Source organism: Pleurodeles waltl, chromosome 3_1 (assembly GCF_031143425.1).
Source record: "Pleurodeles waltl isolate 20211129_DDA chromosome 3_1, aPleWal1.hap1.20221129, whole genome shotgun sequence".
In the NCBI taxonomy this organism is placed as follows: domain Eukaryota; kingdom Metazoa; phylum Chordata; class Amphibia; order Caudata; family Salamandridae; genus Pleurodeles; species Pleurodeles waltl.
The window spans coordinates 1,302,473,062-1,302,497,599 of NC_090440.1; the positions used below are offsets into that span (position 1 = coordinate 1,302,473,062).

The 24,538-nt window shown below is 44.4% G+C and overlaps 1 protein-coding gene across 6 annotated transcripts in view; it reads right to left on the reverse strand.

Annotated features, from left to right (window-relative positions):
• The window catches only part of KALRN (kalirin RhoGEF kinase), a 1,333,112-nt gene that overhangs the window by 561,026 nt on the left and 747,548 nt on the right, over positions 1 to 24,538 (reverse strand). For all 6 annotated transcript variants that reach the window (XM_069224644.1, XM_069224642.1, XM_069224641.1 and 3 more), the window contains exons 12-13: positions 22,744 to 22,913; positions 19,257 to 19,431 (exon numbers count right to left, since the gene is read on the reverse strand). In XM_069224644.1, the coding sequence (XP_069080745.1) occupies positions 19,257 to 19,431; positions 22,744 to 22,913 (345 nt within the window). The remainder of the gene's footprint in view (positions 1 to 19,256; positions 19,432 to 22,743; positions 22,914 to 24,538) is intronic.

Consider the following 24,538-nt stretch of genomic DNA (forward strand, 5'->3'; position numbering starts at 1 on the left):
CCTCTAGTAAAAGACAGGGCTAAAGGAGCATTGATAAAGAGGACTAGGCACAGAGACCACATCCTAAACACAACGTGCTACCCCACACACCCAAATGGCGACACACAGGGGCAACAACATAAACCAGTTTGTTATGGTAACATGGAATGTGAGGGGACTGGGTACACAGACTAAACGTTCCGGAATATATGCACGCCTTAGGCGACTGGGAGCACACATTGCCATACTGCAAGAGACGCACATGTTAGAGCCGGACTTGCGGGCGCTACGCGTGAGATGGGGGGGTCAGCTTATAGGCACTACGTACTCGGCTTTTGCAAGGGGGGTGCTGATCTGGATCGCACCCGGGGTCCCATATCAAGTATCGGCGCACAAGATAGACCAAGGCGGGAGATACGTAGTAGTGGAGGGCCAATTAGATGGCAGACAGCTAGCGGTGGTTGGGGTATATGCTCCAAACACTGGAACTGTAGGATTCCTGGGTTCTCTCACACCAACACTATTGACAAATCCAATGTCTCCCGCCTTGTGGGGAGGAGACTTAAACAGCACCCCGAATGCATCATTAGATAGATCCCACGCTCAGGCGAGCTCCACGCTGCACAGGAAACCCCCAGGTCCACTGCAGGAATGGGCGGATTCTATGGGATTATATGACTTATGGCGCCTAAGACACCCGCAACAGCGGGAATACTCATTCTACTCCGTACCGCACAAAACCCACACTAGAATAGACATAATTTGGGGCACTCAGGATATAGGAGCATTGCTGGCCGAGCCAGAATACCTAGCAAAAACTCTGTCAGATCACGCCCCACTGAGAATAACACTGAACTGGGGCAAGGCACGACAGGCGATTCCCACCTGGTGATTCCAAGTAACAGCCCTGCAAGACCAAGCGTTTGCTGAAACGCTGAAAGCCACATTAACCCAATACTGGGAGGCAAATTCTATGACGACACGCGCAATAGAATGGGATGCACATAAGGTAGTGGTCCGCGGTTTCTGCATGTCGTCTACGTGGGGAGTAAGACGTACATTACAGATGGAAATTGGCAAACTAGAAAAAGAGCTGAGAGAGGCAGAAATAGCAGTAGCACGTGGAGAGATCCCTTACACAGACCTAAAAGCACGGCGCACAAAATATAATGAGGCAGACAGCAAACTCCGTGGCCAAGACTATAACTATCAATTAATGCGTCTACAAACAGAAGGGGACAGGTCGAGCAGAATGCTGGCGTGGCTACTGCGCGAGGATAGACAACAACCCCCAATCGGAGCCATACGTACTGACACACACGATATGTCCACTACACAAGCTGAGATAAACGAAAGGTTCAGAGAATACTACTCGCAGCTATACACTAAGTGCACATCGTGCACCCCCTCGCAACTCGAATCCTTCCTGTCGGGCTCTGTCCTACCACAGCTAACACAAACTGACAGGGAGCTCCTGGAGGTCCCCCTGTCACTGGGAGAAGTAGAATCTGCCTTAGCGCAGATGCCCAGGAATAAAGTACCCGGCTTATTTGTCCTCCCTAAAGCCCCACCTGCTGAAGGTGTTTGAGGAAGCGTGGATGATAGAGAACCTCCCCTCATCACAGAGAGAAGCCCTGATAGTGGTGATCCCCAAACAAGGGCGAGACCCCACAGAAGTTAAATCCTACAGACCACTATCACTCTTAAATTTAGACTGTAAAATTGTAGGCAAAATTCTGGCAAATAGACTAGCTCCTATCATGCACACTATAATACATGACGACCAAAATGGCTTTATACCAAAGCGCAACACCTTTTTAAACATCCGTAGATTATTGTCCATAATGGGTGTCACCCCCTCAGATGCACACGAAGAAATGGTGCTCTCACTGGATATTGAAAAGGTGTTCGACACGCTCGAGTGGGACTACCTGCTGACCACAATGAACCGTATGGGAATAGGCCCCAATTATATAAGCTGGGTTCGGACATTATACTCGGACCCACAAGCTAGGGTGCAGACGTGCGGGGTAAATTCTGACACCTTTTCAATTACAAGAGGCACAAGACAGGGTTGTCCACTATCCCCATTGTTATTTGCAATAGCAATGGAACCACTCGCGGCAAGGGTACGCTCTATGGCACAGAGCTGGGGGATAGTTAGGAATGGGGTCCACCACACAATATCATTATATGCAGACGATGCATTAATATATGTTCGGAAAGGGCAGGATGCTGTCCCCTCAGTGATATCACTGCTAGCTGAGTTCGGAGGTCTATCGGGCTTAGTGGTGAACTGGGAAAAGTCATGCGCGTTCCCACTTGCAAAGCGGCCGCCCGAGAGACAAGGAGCTCCCCCACTTGGGCGCTTAAAATGGTGCCCTATGACGTTTAAATACCTAGGGATTAATATATACCACGATACAGTAGACCTCAGAGACGGCAACCTGGGCAGGGCGTTGGCCGCTATAAAAGGCTCGCTGCAATTTTGGAACAAACTGCTGCTCTCCCCACCAGGGAAGGTGGCGATCGCAAATATGCTGATTCTGCCCAGACTGCTATACTATTTTGCGGCTCTTCCGATCATTATTCCTAAAAGCTTCTTTGGGAACCTGAACTCAGTCCTGCGGCGGCTCCTCTGGGGTGGGGGCGGAGCGCGGGTGGCCCTTCACATACTGCAGCGCCCGGTAGAAGTGGGGGGCCTTGGGGCCCCCAACTGTGAACGCTACTATGCAGCAGCACAATTATAGTGGGTTCAGTATTGGATTCATAGGCCGGCAACGGCGGACACAACGTGGATGCGGACTTGGTTAGAGGGCGCCCCCTTGCTACAATGGTTGGCCTCCAAACACCCCAAGTCAAGGAACGTCAGCCCACTGATGGAGGCTGCACACGCTTGCTGGGTCAAATATGTACATGGAGGGGGTTTCGTACTCCCCTATTCTCCATGCATCCCGTTGGACCATCTGCCAGAGTGGTCGGGAGCCTGCGCGCAGGTGGCGGCAGTGTGGTTGGGGGCGGGGGTGCAGACAGTGGGCGATTGCTTTGAGGACGGGATGCTCATGTCGTTTGAGGCAATACAGGATCTTACCAAGATAAATCCTGGCCAATTCCTGACATACCATGCCATAAGCCATGCAATCAAAAAAACATGGGGGCAGGGCAATAGTGAACCAGAATCCTCGCCTATAATCCACCATATTCTACAACATGACGCCCAAACAAAAGTAATATCTAGCCTATACAAAATCCTGAATAAACCTCCAGAGCCACATGCGGAGAAAGCAAGGGAGAGATGGAATTCCGTCCTCCCCGATCAAATCTCACAGGCTGAGTGGCGGAAAGCTTTACACCACGTCCGTGGAGTGTCGAGGAATCCCAGATTTAGATACACCCAGTTTAATTACACACACCAAACATATCTGTCTCCAGCCAGGATAAAGCGCATGTTTCCGGACTCGGACCCGTCCTGCCCCAGATGCAAAGCGCTGCTAGCTCACTTTTATCACATGGTCTGGGAGTGCCCTAACATACAAAAAGCATGGTCGCAGGTAGTCCAGGAGATCTCCGAATTGACAGGGCTAACTCTGTCAACAGAACCCAAATCCTGTCTACTGGGGCTCAGGACGAGATCCAAAAAACAAAGACACTTGCATAAATTTATAGATTTAGCTTGCTTAATGTACAAAAGATTAATAGCTATGCACTGGAAGGCTCCCACGGCACCTGTTCGGAAAACTTGGTACTTATTAACACTACGTTGGGCTCGCACGGAACATCAAGTATTGAAAAAGTTGGCGCAAGAAGGACAACAACATACAGGAAGTGCAGTATGGGAGACACTAGTAGCTAAACTTGAGGCAAAGAACGACGATAAACCCCCATAAGCCGGGAATGTAATGATAGGTTAGACAACGTGTCTACACTTACGCACTTTCCACTAACGACATAATCCACGCGTGGCATATACAGAGTTGTGACGGCCTGCATGCCTCTCCTCCTGGTACACTAGTTGCTCATTGGCCTGCAAACGTGCGAATAAATACAGCATAATGGAATAGCGCCCACTCTCTACACTCTTTGGAAGCGTCAGGCTCCATCCCGGGCTACTACCACACGCCTGTCGAAACAGCCCCAGCAACAACAAAAAGTTCACACTAGTCATAAATGGGGTTTATCCATCAGCTAATCAGCATACGTTTAAGGTCTTCGCTAAACGCAGTTAGAAATGAGGTTGAAGGTTTACAAGTGGTCTGAGCCGTGTGGGGAGGGAGGGGGGTAGGGGTATCATATGTTTTCTTTTAAGCAGATATATTGTAATCCTGTGGTGGAAGATGATACGACTTGTAATGTTTATCTGATATATAAAATCAATTAAAAAAAAAAGTTTAAAAAAAAAAACTATTGGCTTTGAATTATTGAAGGCTCGTGACATAATTTAAACACACATGTAGAAACAAATAAAAGAATGGGAAAACAAAAGCATTGCTACATTAAATTATTGGCCCACCAGCTCTGATGTGCACTTCTTTTTAGGCAGATGTGCCCACTTGATCAAACAAACTGCCATCAGTCACAATGTAAAAGAGCCAATGAATTGCTCGAAGCTATATGCAGTAGTGGATGGAAGTAAAACCTGAATGACTGTTAAATAGACTAATGGATGAAGAGGACTTACCAAAGACCATATATTGATGCGTATATGTATGTAATTTTATCCATAACTTTTTTCATTACATGAGGCAGGTAAAATAGCTAAAGCAGTCTCTAGGCCAGACCTCACAAAAAACCTATGACACCTACCTTTATCCCTAAACAAAAAAGCTCGATGTACAGCTCCCGCCTGCCGGACACTTTGCTGCTCCTTGCTGGTGGTGCCGTACCACAGATTCCTTGCCTTGCAATATGTGTGTGATGGCCCTGTATCAATGAAGGGCGAATTTACATTTGATCTTATAAATAAGTTGTTTGACATAGTGCTTGGCACTGCTTCATGAGTCGTTTCTCGCCCATCTTAATGGTGCTCAATTTACGGACAACAAAACAATTTAAGGTGTAGCGTGCTGACCAGGATTCGAACCTGTGACCTACTGGTCACACCCAAATCTCAAATGTGAGTGCTTACCCCATCAACAAAGCTTACAAGCAATAGATATAGTCAGTGTTGGAAAAAGGACCAGCTTCCATGTTAATGGAGGGAAGACCATCAGAGAATGGAATTTAAACTATGAACTGCAGGTTTGAAGACTCTTCAGTCAGTTTCTCCATTTCTCTCCTGGATGCCCACTTCTGAGCACCTTAAGGATATTAATAGTTCTTGATCCCAAGACATCACTTTTGACTAGCAATGTTGCTATGCGAGGCTACATGCAAGCATGTGTGAAGAGGATGACATTCAAATGCTTCTGCCCTCCTGGGCTAACATTCTGATTCCTAATGGTTTTCTGCTTAAAGTTCAATTCTGCTCAGTCTGCTCAGGAAATGAATGTTCCTTGAAGCTGTTCAGGTTCCCACCCAAAGACATATTACAGATTTCAAATAGACTCGTAGGCATGGAAGACACAGGAATCCAGTTCATCACAGTCCATGTATGTTCTCAAACATCATATCAGACATAATCCAGAGCATCTGTCTGTGCACAGATGAGTGTGCAGGACACGGATCCCAGAGCAGCAGGCTAGCCAGGAGGGGCGGGCGCGTCAGTGTTTCTTAACGGTGGGCTTGGTAAATGAAACTGAAGCGGTTGTAAACATGGAGACATGGGGATTGCTGCTTTATGGAAGAGTGTTTCCTTTTCATATTCTAAGTAGTGAGTATATTACAACCCTTGCTGCTTACGTGCTCTGTGTTATGCATTTATGTATGTGCTTGCATATAACAGAATGTCAGAAAGCCCCTCAGTGGCTGGTTCATGCAAATCAACCTTTCCTTTCATGATCTACCATCTGACCCAGGGCCATGGATTTACAGCCAAGATATGCCACACAAAGTCACCCATCAAAGCACATTAGAAAAGAAGACGACTTTTCAAATATCCAACACAACACGTATAAGCCATATATTCACTTGCAGAGCTTATCAGAACAGCATCTCACACCAAGATCCACCACATACACACATCTAACTCGTCACCCTAGTCCGAACACGTTAATGTGACCCATTCCCCATTCAACTCGGGCACAGTAAAAGAACAAAATCCCATAGCAATTGCTTCATCCCAAACATAACAAATGCACACCAAATGCACAATTTTCAAAGAACACTACAAATATGTTCAACGCAGCTTCAATGGGTGACATAACTAGCAACAGTATTTTTTGAATATCCCCAAAATCTCGGCAATGGGCAAATTAATAACTAAGAAACATGCCAGAAACCAATAAAAACCTCTAGACGCACCTTTCAGCGATCAGTCATACACTTGCAGTGCAATGAATGAGATACTGCCATCCAATTTAGAGATGGATTAGAACACAACATGCATTCACGGGAAGACTCGGACTCCCACCTTCGGTGAAAACCTTGGGGAAAGCTTACATGGCACCCCTAGAGACTCGGAAACCAAACTGAAGGCAGATTACGCGCTCTACAAGTACCACTAAACGTTTCCTGGTTTTCTTCTCCCACAGGTGTGAATTTAGGGGGATTAGAGTTTTTAGGATTAAGGGTTTCGTTACTCCACAACAATTACATGTTAATACTAAACTGACATTTATTCTAGAGCAAAATAAACTCTCGCGTCCTTTTTGCACTAAAAAATAGCACAGAATACCTAAGTGCAGCGAGCAACAGCCACTCCCCTTCTGGTCTGCCACCGTGTTCCAGTTCCCATGCTGAAATCGCAGTATAATTAGGCCACGTCGTGTAATTTCAGGAATAACACATGACAGGTGAAACGTGAAATTACATGAGATCACACCAGTGTAACAGAAATTTCGAACAGGCCTACCTACCTAGGACCCTCAAATACCAGTGTCTTCCCGCCACGTCGGTATCTTAAAAATCAATGCACATGTTCACAAGTGAACACATTCTGTAAGTTAGATATGTCCTTCCTGGGGAAAAAAGCTCCATTCACCTTGCAGTGTGGATGTCTAATTAATCCAAGGCCCCAGACAATTAATTGTATTAAGCTGGAGATGCGCCTATCTAATTGTTCACGTTGGAACTTGATCCTTCAGCCCTTGTTCGCGCTCGGAAATAAGAAATAAAAGGGTGGCTTAGGCATCCTGCGCGCCGCGTTTAATTAGTTTGATAAATGTTAGTAAATCGAATTACTCCGAGGGCTCAGCAGCCCAAAATGTCTTGACTTTTAATGAGCGAGATTAAGCTTTGCCACCGATAAGGCCAGGCAGTATATTTCAGGCAATCAACCAAACGTGTATGCCAATTTATGCTCCATTTTTTATTTTTTTTCGCACGGTACTTAAACCCGGCTTCACGATCGGCTCTTATAATTGTGTTGGTGATCCAGTCCTGCAGTTTTAATTCGACTTTGACCCAAATCATTCCACTCTGAAAAGGGCTCTGGGAAGAAATCTTTTGAATAGCTGTAGAAAGCCTTATTTATGAAAATTCATTCTAAGTGTCACACGAAATTGAGTTAGCTGCAGTGATTTCTGCTTTATGCATTAGCGTTTGAATCAAGTTATGTGTGTTTTAATGCCAAACACTACAGCATAGAGATTGAAGAAAATAGTACCAGGGCTTGGGGGATTTGCTAGATTTTGTGTCTGAGCATTCCTATCATGACTTTTCTTTAGAGATGTGTTCATCTTTCATGGTATTTATGTCAGCAGCATAGCACTGCTATCCCAGCACGTTGAGATTGTGAGGAATTTTGAAAATAACAGTACAATGCAACATAATAAATGACAATGACACAGCTCTAATTCAAAGACTTCACGAAGCCGGCATAGAAGGGACTACTCTCTACTGGATTAGATCCTACCTTCAAAACAGAACCAATGTTATCTATTCTCCCACTTCTCGTCTAAACCCTTCCTCACAAAAGCAAGGGTCCCTCAAGGATAAATCATCTCACCTTTGCTTTTCAACATGTGCATGATATGATTACCAGAATTGATCAATGATTTTCAACTCACATGCTACAACTATGCAGATGACATACAAATACTACTTAAATTGGAATGCCCCAAAGACATTGAAAACTCACAAATCTTCAGTTGCCTCAGAGCCATTGACCAGTGAATGACTTGGTGCCATGTCGAACTAAATGCTTCCAAAACGGAAATACTCACATGTGGTGACTAGAAAAATTTTGACCCAGTGTGCGCCTGCCCTGACGATCATGGACCACCTCCTCAACTATCCAAGGAAGTTAAAAAACCTTGGAATTACCACGGACTCCAAGTTAACTATGAATGCCCAAGTGGACACATTAGCACAAACAAGCTTCATCACCTTGAAAGACACTACGACGCATCTTCCCCCACCTCGGATTTCCACACAAGGTGCAGGCTACTATCTTTCTTGTACTATCCAAACTGGATTATGCCAATGGCCTCATGGATCATCTCCATCTATTATGAAAAAACTACAATGTATTCAGAACTCCGCTGCCAGGATATTATTACATGTAAAGCTAGAAGCCCACATCTCCCCTGCCTTGAGAGCACTACACTGGTTACCCGTTGCCAGAAGATCCACCTTCAAGCTGCTTTGTATCACCCACAACACTACACATGGAACAGGACCACTTTTTATCAGAAAGAAAATAACCAAATAAATTAAAAAAAGAAACCTAAGCTCAAGATTGGCACCCCACCTTAGGACACCACCTTACAAGAAAAAGACAATAGGTGGTACAACCTTCTCCTTTCAAGCAGCCAAACTGTGGAATTCATTACCCCCAAATATAAGATCCAGGGATAACTATCTTGTCTTCAGAAGACTACACAAGAGTTGGCTCTTTCCTTCATAACCACCATAGTCAAACAGCAATGGACTGCATATGCCTGTGTTGATGAGTACTTTTAATATGATTGTGTGTATATTCTAGACATGTATAGTTCTTTATTAGGAAATATGTATCGCTACTATGTCATAACAATACATTATACACATACTCTTTAAACCTGTTTAACAAATGTATATTTACTCATGGATATATATATATATATATATATATATGTATATATACATACACATATATGTGTGTGCATGTATATATGTGTGTATATATACATATATATGTGTATGTTATTCTATGCTTAACATGTTTATATGTCATTGCACAGCTCCTAGATAACTTGGTATTTTAGATACTTATGAATCCCTGCCCTCATTTTCATATCACACCGATCAAATATTTTATCATCATAAGCATTTCACTATTCAAAAACTAAGGAAAGATAAATAAATGTTAGAAAAGTACACTTATTAACTTCAAATAATACAAATCTCGAAAGTCTGTGTTTATACAATACTACTTTTCTTTCATGTTATTATACCCATTATTATATTCTTTGAACATATATTCCCTTACTACATATTTACATATCTATTTATTGCTCTAGTCCTACTGCACTAGAGAAAAAGTAAATAAAAATAAATAAAATCTATAGATTCAATTTAAATGATAAATTAAAGTAAAAAAATAATAATGAATAAATTAAAGAAAAATACAAATAATGATAAAAATGTATATGTAAAATAATAAATACAAATATTATAAATGTACTGTCTTGTAAGCTTAACTTTGTCTACCCATCACCCTATGTCATGTCTATCAATCTATCCTCCATCCCCACTCTGAATCATCCCAAACCCACTATACGACTTTCATCTCCAAAATAACCCTGCCTAAGCTTTTCCCCCCACTTCCACATCTAGCTCACCCCAAACGTCAGTTTACTGCCATGATCTCCCAAACAACCCTACTAAATCCTCGCTCATTTATCTCACCTTTGACTCATCCAAAACCCCTTCTGCTACTATGATCTCCCTAACCCTTTCCACAGACTCTTCCCTCCTCCATCCCCCCTTTACTCACCCTAAGCCTCATCCTATTACTATAAACTTCTGAATTAACTCTTTTGGATTTTTCCCTCCTCTATCCCACCATTACAATCCAACTAATAAACTCACATATCCTCTGCTCAAATTAACTCATAATAATACTAATAACTGTACTCATACTTCCCTATACTAATCGACCACTAATTCCTCTTGGGGTTCCAGAGTAGCTTCCTACTCGCTGAAAAGCGCTTCAACACCTCGTCAGGGGTAGTAAGCACTATATAAATACTATTACAATTACAATTGTGGATACAATATTTTGCTAATTAATTGACTGTACAGGTTGTGTTAGTTTAGGTGTCAACAGTGAGTTCCTTGATCAGCCAACACCCATCTTGAGAAAGTGAGAGCTGTCCTGTTTTTTTCAGCACCAACACACTTAGACAGCTTGTTCACTTAAAAAGTGAGCTGCTACCATAATCTTTAATTTTGTGTCATGCTCCAGACAAGTCAGAGAAAAACCCGGACAGTCCCCACAGTTGCTCAGGATTTCAATTGTCCCCTAAGGGTTTCAGGAGTGCTGTTATGTCATCCCAAAACTGCTGTAGTGACCAGAGGAATTCCCTTTTGACTCTGATATCCACTATCAGGAGGCCATTTTAGTTGTTTCAAGCTTTAGGATCGCTCTATGACTCCACCTTGCAATGATGATCAAAACTTCTGAAAATAATTTTCCTTCTTCTCTTTGTGCGGAGGTAGCTGATCATCAAAGAGGATCGGACATGCCGGACGATCCATTATAAGCCCCCTTGGTCTTACTCCTCTGCTCCGGACGCACAGTGTAATAGCAGCACTCTCCACCTACGGTGGCCCACATATTCTCAGCTACCATCCACCCTAGCATGACAGCAACACTAGGATGCTTTCCCCTCTATGTCGCCCTGGGTGCATTGCGGCCAGCTGCATTTCCTATTGCCTCTGTGTATAAGGGGACTGGCAGGATTACAACAGGAGCCAACTGGCCAGTCTCTGCTCTCATCTTTTCCTATTACGTGAGATGTACCGACTAGCACATCAGTGGTATCAAGGAAGTGTGGTCAAGATTCTCAGAACCAGGCATGATCTGCTCCTTCCAACGTGCACAGAAAATGGGAGAGAAGCAGGCCTGTACAAACTTTTTGTTATACTTCTAAAATGTCCAAAATTCAGCAAATTTCGCTGTTGCAAAATTTTGTCTTATGCAGGAATACTGGTGTCAGCAGAATTTCTTTTGGCCACTCAGGTTAGACTTATGTGAATTTGGCTGCCTGGGGCCTTGCACTTCCAGGGTCCTATCTCCATGTTTAATTCATATGAAGGCTTGTTGGGTGGACAGGCGTGCAGATGCAGAATGTAGCGTCCCCTAACAAGAGCAGAGGAGGGTAATAGTTTCTACAGTTATCATAGAATAATAGTTGACCCGAACCCAGATAGACAAAGAATATCCAAGCTCAGCAAACACTTGGGAGATGTACATGTATCTACCTAATATGGACAAAGGCACTCTATACCGTACAACTGTGCCATTCTGTCATTTTTCCACTTATGTCTGAATTACAATATCCCCCTGTAGTTTAGGTTTTGTGGCAACAGACTGGTATGTCCCCATTCCTTAGGAACCCCTCAAAATGCACACCAATGCTCTCCAGTGGCACTTGTGAGTGAAAACTGGCAAGATACACCCCCAGTGGTTTTGATCTGGCATAGTGCCCATTTTGTGGTGGCTAGGGATGCAGCTGTGCTGAAGCCCTGCTGGCCTACGCTGCTAGTACTTCTGACTTTGCAATGAATGGAAGTTTAAAGTCACCCAAATGGAACCCAATATATGGAAAAGAACTTGAGCTAGCTGTGTCCCTCACCATGAGATGTACAACTCCTGAAGAATCAACTTTGGTGGCATCAGACATTTGCAGACATCAGTGGAGCCTCCTCAACCCCCTCACCAGAGATGGAGGCAGGCTCCCTGTGACAAGCACTGCAAGATATCCAGATACAATACCAGTGACCCTACCTGATGGGCATACCCCACCCCACATCAACTTTTCTTTTATCCATTTTGTTGCTTCCTTTTTCAACCAGCCATGTGTGAGAGTGTGGGCACTTTACCATTTAGTGTTCATAAACACTAGCTATTCACAAACAATACCTCTGAAAACGGCAAGTCACACAGTGCACTGCATTGGTTATATGATCCTGTGTTCCACATCTATGCACTTGGTATTTATATAGCGCACACCTAGGTAGAAGGCAGTCAATTGATATACAGAATCAAAAGCAAAGATATAGTCAATGTGTGTGCTAAGAGAGGTAGCTGGTTTGAGGACTGCTACTGCACCATGACATAGTATTCTTTAAAGAGATGAGTCTTCATCTTTTTCCTAAATTGGAGCTGGCTTGAGACAATTTCAGTGGTTACAGTGATATAATTCCATATCCTAGATCACCGGTACTCAAAGTACGGCCCGCGGGCCGCCAGCGGCCCCACGGACCTAACTTGGCGGCCCGCGACCGCGAGACGCACACCAAACGCAATAAACAATGGCCGCCGTATGTAAACATAGAGGAGGGCCGCGGGAGCATGCTCCCGCGGCCCTCCTCTATGTTTACATACGGCGGCCATTGTTTATTGCGTTGCCCTGACGATCTGTGGAAGCCAAAGCCCCATAAAAGTCAGCGCTTGCAGCTAACTTTTACGGGGCTTTGGTCGTCTGCCTGCTGTCACCGGCTCCACGTCTGCTGCCCGCCTGCCTGCCTGCTGTTCCAGATTTGTGGCATCTTTACAGTGCTTTGAGTCAGGTAAGGCTCTTTGGTTATTTATTTATTTGTTTTTAATGTAGTGTGTGTTACTGGGGTAGGCGTGTGAGCAGATTGCGCTGTGTGTGTGTGCTGTGTGTGTGTTTTACTGGGGTGGGGTGAGAGCAGATGGCGCTGTGTGTGTGCGCGCTGTGTGTGTTACTGGGGTAGGGGTGAGAGCAGATGGCGCTGTGTGTGTGCGCGCTGTGTGTGTTACTGGGGTAGGCGTTAGAGCAGATGGCGCTGTGTGTGTGCGCGCTGTGTGTGTTACTGGGGTAGGGGTGAGAGCAGATGGCGCTGTGTGTGTGCGCTGTGTGTGTGTGTTACTGGGGTAGGCGTGAGAGAAGATGGCGCTGTGTGTGTGCGCGCTGTGTGTGTTACTGGGGTAGGCGTGAGAGCAGATGGCGCTGTGTGTGTGTGTTACTGGGGTAGGCGTGTGAGCAGATTGCGCTGTGTGTGTGCGCTGTGTGTGTGTTTTACTGGGGTGGGGTGAGAGCAGATGGCGCTGTGTGTGTGCGCGCTGTGTGTGTTACTGGGGTGGGGTGAGAGCAGATGGCGCTGTGTGTGTGCGCTGTGTGTGTGTGTTACTGGGGTAGGCGTGAGAGCAGATGGCGCTGTGTGTGTGCGCTGTGTGTGTGTGTTACTGGGGTAGGGGTGAGAGCAGATGGCGCTGTGTGCAGATGGCGCTGTGTGTGTTACTGGGGTAGGGGTGAGAGCAGATGGCGCTGTGTGTGCGCGCGCTGTGTGTGTTACTGGGGTAGGGGTGAGAGCAGATGGCGCTGTATGTGTGCGCGCTGTGTGTGTTACTGGGGTAGGGGTGAGAGCAGATGGCGCTGTGTGTGTGCGCGCTGTGTGTGTTACTGGGGTAGGGGTGAGAGCAGATGGCGCTGTGTGTGTGCGCTGTGTGTGTGTGTTACTGGGGTAGGGGTGAGAGCAGATGGCGCTGTGTGTGTGCGCTGTGTGTGTGTGTTACTGGGGTAGGGGTGAGAGCAGATGGCGCTGTATGTGTGCGCGCTGTGTGTGTTACTGGGGTAGGGGCATTGTTTTGAAAAAGGGGGTGGGGTGGTTGTTCCCCCTCTAAGCCCCGCCCCCTCTAAGCCCCGCCCCCTCTAAGCCCCGCCCCCCGCTGTCACTTCAGTGCGGCCCTCGGCCGCAAACCATACTGCAATTTTGGCCCCCGAGAAAAAGTTTGTGAGTACCCATGTCCTAGATGCATGTTTAAAAAATGCAATTTCACTTGTTTTTTCACTTCATCTCCAGTCTGAAGGTGTCCTGGCTGTGCCGAGAGTCACCAGAGAGTCACCTGTGCCTGTCAGCAAGGGACACATGGGTGCCAGTCGTGATGACTTTGTAGAAGATGCAGCTAGGGAACCAGTGGTATTCCATCATGGAGGGGGTGATATGGTGCACTCATGACATAGATTTCACAAATATTAAATAATTGCAAATATTTTATACAGTATTTTATTGGCGACCATGGTTTCTTTGCTACATTGAGATTACCACATTTCACTTGTGTATACGTTCTATGTGAGATTACTATTCACTTACAGTTATTGGTATCATTGTGTGTTTATTCTATTGCATTTAGTACAGTGTTTTGTGTTGGATTTTGTATTTTCTATTTAGTTTATAACTGTTTTTACTGTTGACGTATGTTATACCCTTAAACAAGATGATTAAAGTGTTGTTTTATCACACAAATCTCTCTGGACATTCAGACTGTATCACAGCTATGATAACTGTATTGTATTAAACTAGGCTTACCTCACACAGCTCAACTGAGTTAAGGCCTAACTGCTCACCCACGTCTGCCAAGAGGTCAAATACGGTTAGGTGGGGTCTGCTTTCTGTCATAGACTGGAGCATTAACCACTAATACTTCTGACCTTGGTGTTTTTTAAGAGTCCATGGCTACTGTAATTATCCCCCTGTGGAAAACCCAGCCTAACACATCTCAAGAAAATTTGCCAGTCAATAAGCACCCAGTCCGTCATCTTCCACTAGCTGGGTGGGAGGGAGGGAGAGGCATATGTTTGTAAGTACTGTGTACAAGGGTTCATGGTGTCTTAGCTCACGACTGACTAAGGTGGCCCAAGCTTTTCCTAGATGTGGCTGTGGGGGCCTCAGGGACAAAAAGTTTACTAATAATCGACCACTGGGTTCAACAACAGTTCAATCCAATATCTGTTCCCTGCTGAGGACCAAAGTCTGACTAGAGACATAATGTTTGTACATACAGCTTGAAAATGTTTTGCGTAAGAGCATCATTCCACGCTCTCCTCTTTTATCCCATCCGTCATCACTATCAGTCTTAACGGGTCTCTTTGTTTTCTCCCTAACTTCACATGATGTGTGATAGCGGGAGACTACTAACCATGTGTTGCTACATAATTTACAGCAGTCATATTTAAGTCGATATTATAGCTGAAGAAGAATCTGCCACAGAATCCAGCAAACATCTATAGACACATTGCCTGGGAAACAGGCATTCGCAAAGTTGATAGATATGGCCTTGAGAGGATGGCGTGATTTTTTATTTTTTTTGCAAGAAATATCAGAAGAATATAAAAAAGAAAATATTTAGCCATGCAAAGAGAGGAAATCTGGCCACTATATACTTGTAATAAAAATGTACGCAATGATAGCCATTCGCGGAGGATGTTTACCAGTGACATGCCATTAAGTTGTACTATTTATAGTATTATTATTGTTTGTGAAGGAGAAAAAAAAAACCACCGCTTAAATAAGCACTCAAATTGGAGGCATTGGCAAGGTCACTGTCAATGAAATACTAGAGAAAAGCACTTTACAAAAAGAAATGGAAAATAAAATCCTGGTCTAACTGGGCAGTAGTAGTGTAGTGCAGGCAAAACCAATTGGCTGTATTTAAAGTTAAAATAACAAGTATAGTAAAATAGTACTTAAAGCAGATCTGTCACTAAAGAGAAAGGAACTACATTTGGCAGGATTTAACAATGTGCAGAGGCACTGTGCAGATACAGCTAAGTGAGGCAATGGGTAAAGAAGGCTGACCCACTGCCCCATTTTGTATGCTGCGGTGGGCAAAACCAAATGCGAGTTACTATATAAAAGACCAGTGCATGAAACCAACTTTTAGGTGGCTACCTACAAACAGCTTTAGCAGTCTGCTGTTGATGACAATTTGTCTACAATACAATATGCATACAGTGGGCTTTGAGTCAGCCCCTAACTCATGGCGAGTTGGCTTCCCTCCTTATTGTAACGTCACACTGCTCCTGGAGCATATCGTCTTTGTCACATATCTGATTGGTTGACTTGGATGTTTCTACTACCGACAAGAGGGAACTACTTTTTTGCCATATAGCACTCCTTTTGACTGCATCATGCATCACTTTCCTTACTCTCTTCTGGGATACCCCACCTTTATTTTTTATACTGTGGTTTTATTTATTTATACGAGTGTCTGGCGCCTGCACACAGCTTCTGGGACACTTGCCTTTTGCACCCACCCCTTTCCAATGACAGATGCAATCACTCTCCCATGCCTGCACTACATGTTAGAAATCTCTTTGTTCATTCTTATTTTTAATAGGGCCCTTTAATGCCCAAACCTCCCCCCGGGTGCTCGCTTCCTGTACTACTTATCGAACCCTCCTTCCACACATTTAATTTGTTTTCATACTGTAACTATTTTTACGAGGGATCGCCAACTGCACAGTGCTATCATGCCACTCACTTGTATTATTTTCTATTTTTTATTTATCATATCAAAAAGGTAAATTAAATAAAATAAAAACAAGCAAAAATAAACACAATGCCCACCAGTCCATCAGTTTGCAGAGACATGCACTGCAAACATCTTTTCCGACTGCACTTAGTTTTACTTGAAGAAACAGATTCAAAGAAGGCAGAAGTGCCCACCTGCGAACGAACGCACTGGGGACATTCCTGTAAAACTCAAAAACGTTGACAAATCCAATGTATATCATTAAAGAGACATAATGGCTCTGCCAATGCTTGTTTATATAGCACAACTTCACCAATTAGGCAACCCACGCCTCCCTGTACACTCCCACCCCCGCCCCCAGCCCCGACTGCAAGACAGTGCAGCCTTCGGAATGGACCAGTGTACCCTTACCCTGTATTTAACCTCCCATTAATTCACTGCTCAGTTTGGTCATGTTGTTTAAATGGAGCGCTGTTAGCACCGGTTTCATGACACTATCCCCGTCTTATTTTAATTGTTTAATATTGGCAAATGCGGATGTATGACTTATGGAAAATGTAAATTAAGAATTACCATAAAAATAAATACATTGGGCAACATTATATTGGTCGCAACTAACATTGATGAAACACAGAATTTAAAACTGGAACAACTACATTAAGACTTTAAGAGCAGCTTCCTGTAATCTACAAGGTATAACTAGGCAACACCGACACATTATTATCTGTGTAAGTAGATAAGAAAGGATTTGTTGAGCTAAATATAATACATTTTTTAAAAGGGTAGAGGGCCAGAAAAAGTACAGCTTCTTTGCTCTACATACAAAGATAGGGATTCGTATAAGCGATTCAAATCCATAGTTTTGAGGGAAAAAAAAAACACATGTTCACTTGGTGCGGATTATATGTACAGACTAAAATCAATAACATAAAATTACGGGGATCTTTTATAAACAATAAAGTTCTGAGTGACATAAATAGAGAACAAGAATAAAGCTTGAGATTTCTATGATGTCAGTCAGAACCGTGAGGTGGAAAACGTCCCATTATTCACTGCTACATCTATAATGTTCTATCATGTGTGGCCACTCATGTCATCTGATCCTGCGTTGGAGTACGGTGCAGGGACAAAGCATACATAACATGACCTCTTCTCCCTATTGCAAAAAAACACACACAAAAATAAGCTCTGGCCTCTAGCCACACCCCTGGCCCACCTCCCTCTGGGCCTTCCTCCCACTCCCATCCTGAGGAGTTCCCGACTCTACTAGCCCTGCACTGACAGGCTCTCAGATATCTTTGCAAGAGCGGCCTGGAATTTCTTTTTGACCTAACAGGTTACCTTTCGTTAATCACCAGTGCTACGTAGTAGCGCGGACCTGGAGTACACAATACTGGCTCTCAGGACGTGCCATGCATAAAACAAGTTTAAAATGAAAGACACTTCAAATAAAGCATGTATGCACGTGTTTATTGTGCATCAACGTGTAAGTTTAAATATTCCAATATTATCCATGGCAAGTATATTAATATTGCCCTCATGAGCTCAGGCTTATAAATAATAACGTTAAGATACAAACACTGTTGCCCCCCTGAGCAGTGCGTTAACACTTAAGAGGCATTACCATTACACAACGTGGTAGTATGAAATACATTTTATCAACCTCGTAATGACGAGAGCCAAAATAAACATTTATAATTCCCAACCTTTGTCCTTTGTCCTTTGGGACACGCACACATTTCTTCCATACCCCACTGATCTATTCAGGGCTACAATGGCCATTCTGCCTCCCCGGGTTTTTTCTGTGGGCTCGAGGCCAGGGTGCTGCCTTCACTGCAGGATGGACTGCCATGACCCAATCATGGCCCACAAGGCCCCATTCTAGTCACGGCCTCCTGCTGAGTAGGGTCGGTTCAAACATTTGCTTTGGGCTGTTTTTGTTTTCCCGTATGGCCATAGATCTATTTTCACAAACATCTGCCCTCACAGAAGCAAAGGCATGCACACCTCACAGATACTAAATGCATAGTAACTAACGTTTGCACTGAAAGTTGCTCATCTTTTTACGATTGTAGGAGTTCAGACCCTTCAAGTTTCTCAGAGTAAATCTTCAGAGACAGGGTTAAATATATCCGAGATGCTCTCAGCATCTTCTTCTTGTACCAGATACGTAACTTACATCCGCTTCTCTCGTGTGGCTAAGACTGCGCTCAAAAGGAGATGTAAATGCAAGTAAGCACCGCTCAATGTCGTAAATATAGCAATAAAGTTGTATACTTTCATTTATCAAGAAGCACAAGTCTGTAAGTTGAAACATCAGGAGGCAGGTTCAGTCCCAGTTACAATTAAAATGTTCTAACGTAAAATCAGAAGTGCGCCACCTAGCTGTCCAACAATCATATGCCCTCAGGCCTCTTATGAGAGAAAACCACTCCACAACAGCAATTCCCAGTCAGTATTCTTTAGCGATCCTAACCTGAATATCCAAACTCAGTTTGGTAAAAGGTTTCAGTCCAAGCAAAGCACAACAAAGGAAAACCTTTTCACCCCCAGCTGGGGTTTGTGGAGAGGGAGCAGCGGCTGGGAGCCAGAAATGTGGGAAAAGCAGACAACTGTCTCATGTCTCATTCCATACTGTGTTTCCACAATAATTAGATGCTGTGTCTGAAACCCCCTATGCGGAGGATTAGGCACTGTTACCTGTCAACAAGCAAAGACCCCCGAGCTTATCCCAGTCTAAGCCAGGACTTACCTCGATGGTGTACTGCTCGAAGATCCGCAGCTGCAGGAAGATGTCCAATTTGATCTTGCGCTCGTGGAAGAGCTCCTCCATCTGGACCTGAGCCTCGTCAAGCTGCTGAAGAACCGACTCGATGTGGCTGATGGAGCTGTTGTGTGGCGACTTATTGCTGGACACGGCCGAGTCCCTGTGAGTGCGGGGAGAAGGAGGTAATCAGCGTTAGAGGGAGGTGGGGATGCAGCAAACAGTCTACGTGAACCACAGCGGAGGCGCCATTGTGAACAGCCAAGATTCTTGTGGCCCTGGCACCAGTGTACTTAGGGGAAGCATTTCCTTAATGACAACTCATACAGAGAGAGTGGACACTATTTATGTCCTGTGACATCGTGGCATTTGTGTTCTTGATAGACTGGGGGTAGGCCATTGCATATTTAGTGGCATTGATCTGTTGGACAGTCATTACACTTTCTATCCTCCCACCATGCCCCAGTTCTGATCAGATGGGACGTTAGATCATTGTCGTTCACACTCTAGAAATAGCATAGGCACAGCAGATCGAAACCCTTGCAGCATGAGGCCAAGATTAAGAGTAGTCCTCAATATACAAAAATGTCACACTGCCACAGGATGGCTGCTGGCTAGCAAAAGCTGAGCACAAGGGACTAAATTCATTCAGTGAGATAAAGTTTTCATACATCGTTGTGCTTTTAGGCTGGCTAAAGTGGGCACTGGTATTAGAAGGCCATATTTTCTGTCTGACTGATTTAGATTTTATGAAAACATCAAAATGTTGGCAGTTGCAATGAATCTACAGAAATGAGAGTGGGCCAATACCGGCTGGTAAAGGCCTTATGCTACAGCAATCCAATGCCTGTGTTTCTGTTTCTCCTTGTTTATTTTAAAGCATTCTACCCTCAGTGGAAGGTCTGTTCTTTTATGTTCACAAACCTAACTCATAATATGAAGAAATATGGTGCCTCCTCGGTCTCCTTAGCCCCCTCAGCCTAGCCTTATAGTCTGCCGGAGTGGGTATTCTGGGCAGTAAAGGCCGGCTCCACGGTTATAGGCATGAGGCAGAAAGCGAGAGTTTATAACAAGGAATGAACCTTAATTGGATAGTGTAGCCTGCTATAGTGGACTATAAGGCTATTAGAGAATTCCTCCCCTTAAACATAAGCAACCTCCAAACAGATGCATGAGGGTTAAAACCCCTCGCACTGCAGAAGATTGAGTGCTTTCCACAGCTCTTGCTGTGTGTTTGCCTGACGGGCACTAGTGCGAACACACAGCAAGAACTTTGGAAGTAGGCAGCAGCCAGAACTCCATTCTCCCTGAGCTCTGCCAAACTGTTTTTCGTCATTTACAAGAGCTGAGTGAGACACTGGAGAAGAGCAGAATCCCCACCTACCTTCTTCCAAGGTAGCAGTGGCACTGAGAGCAGCACAAGGATGGGGAGGGAAGGCTTTCTGTGGGTCCTCGTCACAGGCATGTGCCTCCCTCTCTTTCCCCTTTGAAATTCATGTCACTTGTAGAGAGGCAGAGAAGGGTGTGTGGGGGTAGTCAGAGCATGTGATGTATCAGTGCTTGTGGCCCGCTGCCGCTCCACTGTCTTCAATAAAGCTTTCAGCATTTCAATGTTATAATAAAAGTTGAAGTCTTGCTGTAGATACTTACCTGCAGTGAAAGCCTATAGCTTGGCAGACATGAAGAGCCTAAAGCCATGGGCTATAGCGCTATATCACTGGAAGACTACAAATCTAGTTGATCTCTTAAAGAGTTTTGTAGCTGTTCTTGAGTACCAGGTTCTATAAAAGCGCAAGGGGTGTTGCTACAGGATTGGGTTCTGGACCGGTAAGTCACAAGTTCATGCCTCGACTCTGCCTTTCAAGAACTCATGCGCAGTTGGATGAATATACACATCTCAGTGGATCCACCATTGCACAAATGTAATTACTGGTACCTATAAGATACTCAGTCATCAACATTTATTTTGGATGAAAATTGATCATTTATGCAATGTTGGCGATGAGGGAATGGCGCTTGAAGCCAAGTCCCAGACTAAATTTACAGATGTCACCCAGCAACCCCCTGACAGTAGTCTCATGACCTTTGATAAAGTGTGGACTCTGTGCTGAACTTTGGTGCCTCCAACTCCCGAAGCCATGCCCCACTCTGAGAAGTTAAACATGGTCCAAAAAATACGGAGATAATGAGGCAGAGGATGCACCATAGTTCTTCATATTAAATTATTTTATACACAATTAATAATACAAACAGTATGTAATTTTCCTTTGGTCCCAAGGTGCAACGGCAGCAAATATTGCCACTGCCGGCTCCTAGATGCCAAACCTTAGCAAAAAATGTACTTCTCCTCAAATGTTTTCTGTTCAACAGGATCGTATTTTTGTTTTACAGCTGTCTTTCTTCTGACATTATGCCCCTATCTTTATTTATTTATATTTTATTGATCTCGAAGACAATCCTAATCCTATCAACCAGACAGAACAGACATTAAACTGCTTTAAACGTGACCAGACATCAAAAACATATTTGATATTTACAAACGTATTTTTTTCAAAGAAAAAACAAAGGTTACAAATGAGTTAGCTATAGTTAGGAAACCTTGATTCGTTATTTCTGTACTAAAAAGTACCTAGAATTCAAACGTTATAACTTAAAGGCAAAACTCCCGCTATAACTCACACTCAGTACACAGTGCTGTGAACTCGCTACGCAGACTACATCACTGAACTCGATGTATTATACCAAAGACATACACTATGGGCCAGATGTACGAAAGGATTTTAACCATTCTGTGTCTATGAGAAAAAGTTTTCGTACATTTGGCCCAAAGTCCTTTACATCAGTGCGGTCCGCGCCTTCCTGCCTAGTCTCTACTCACTTCACTGATGTGGGCACTTGTGACGACTATAACAATAGCGCGCGCCAGGGCGTCACCTGAGGCACAAATGCCAGAACTACTGCACTGCTCTTGCGCTCAGCGCCTGACCAAACATGATTTCCATGTAACGCATGAAGGCTCCTTTGAAGGCAACACATGGGAAAGTGATCATTCCGATGACAAGCTCAGAGCGGTGCACACTGGCATGTGTTACCCACAGGCGCCTTTGGAAAGGACTCCAAGAGAACAGCTGCTTGTAAAACGCACCGAACACCAGCCCTGGACGCTGCTCTGACTCAAGCAGATGCCTTTTCAGTCTTAACAAATGGCTGAGCAACGCCACCCAAAGGAACGGTTACCACTGAACTTCGGACACTAGACATGTGGCTGAATATGTGTGCAATCATTCTAGCAACTGACTTGTGCAGGAACTATTCGCTACCCGCTTAAAAACAACCTGCGCACACCATGCTATGCGGCCTGCGCTTCCTGTCAGCATCATGACTTCAGCAGGTAACTGGAGAAAGGCTTCATTGCCAATATGAAGGGTTCCATGCAGCGCCACCTTGGCTTTGGGCCTTCCTGGGGGGACGGTACCTGAGCTGCTGTATGAGATCTTCCCCTTCCTTGATGACGTTGAGGGTGGCATCGAGAGTGGCGGTCTGCTGCTGCTGGAACTGCTTGATCAACTCCTGCACAGCGTCCACCGTGTCGGCGCAGACATCCTCGAGGAGCTCCTTCTGCAGATCTTCCATCCAAGTCCAAAGCTGGGGCAGAGGAGACAAAGAAATCAAGTCAGAACGAGGCTGGATCCCAGTAACCCTAGCAGCGACTAATGCCAGGCTTCAAACCTCTGCTGATAGGAGAAACATAAGGATGGAGATACATGCCTTAGAAAAGTAGCTTACCTGATGCAGGTTTCTACATCCTAAGGTGAGCTTTCCTTAGGCTGCATTCTGATTCTACACTAACACAATACACTGAAATGCTGCACATCCTCTTGCAGAGGCATTCTGCCTACCAGACAAAACTAAATGGTTACTTATACCAGTAGGAGTAGTTTTGCAGCCTGAAAAGGTTTCTGGACCCAGCCACTAGATGGTGGCATAATGCACAGCACATGAATCCAGAAAAGGATTCATGCTGCAAAACTAAACTTTTTAACCCTGTAACAACAATTAACTTTTGTTAATCGTTTAGGTAATTCATTGTTCACCTTACAAACATGTTCACACTAAAGAGAAGAGGAAACCAGGGGCTGCAGATTCCAATAAACCGAGGCGTGTTCGGCATGTGCGACCCAGCGGGGACATCTGCTCCTTAAAGGATGGGTGTCCTGCCCTATCGGCGCCTCAGTGCCACGGGGAGGAGCTCAGCTGCCCCCAGCCCACATCCGCGAGTGTCTAAGGTATTTACTGCTGGTGATCCTGCAGACTAAAGGAGTGAACGGAGGAGTGTTCGAATACACAAAGAGAAGGATACATGGATAAACAAAGTAACAATCACACACAAAGTAACAATCACACACAAAGTAACAATCACACACAACATACAACAAATGTAAGAATGAATCCGAATAGATGGGTGAATGAATGAATAACGACTCCCATATTGTATACTTAGGGGCAGTAAATATTGAGAGCACGAGAATGACTGCATTAAAATGATACCATCTATAACACACACACACATCTCTGGTTACATTAATGACTGAACAGTAATATATGTGCCTGTGTATAGTCACAATAATGGATGAATGGCTGGGCGGAATACGTGCTTGAATTATTTCATGTATTGCTTGTGAAAGCAATGCTGGCGTTTAGAATTGAATATCACTAAAATAACGACTGTGGACAACTGAGTGCAAAGGTGTGAATTAAATACTGAAAACACTGGTGCGCAATTCAGTACACTGATTAATGACTACACGAATGCATGTGTCACTGAATGATTCATTCACTAACTGCATTATTGACAGAAGGGGTAAAAGTACGGTTGCATATTTCTATAAATGCTTAAATTGTAGGAATGAATGCGTGATTAAGAAATTACTGGAGGTATAGATCATTATAAATCTTCATCAGTGGAACAGTGAGCGCACTCATAGAAATATGAAAGCCTAGGTAATACCGACTGGATAAAGCGTACACACACTTGCCTAAATACCTCTGCTAAAGGAAAACTAAACCTGCCAAGGCTTGTTTGTGCGTGACCCAGGCCTCAATCCAAATACACCCATGTTTGCGCAGTAGCGCACCCAAGTACATGGTGCAGAGGTAATTTGCCCAAGATTACACAATCTGGTCCAATGGGAATACAGACTCGCTGTTCGGTTCCCTCGCGCCACAGTCAACAACCGAGCCTTTGGACAACATATTGACAGAACCCTAAA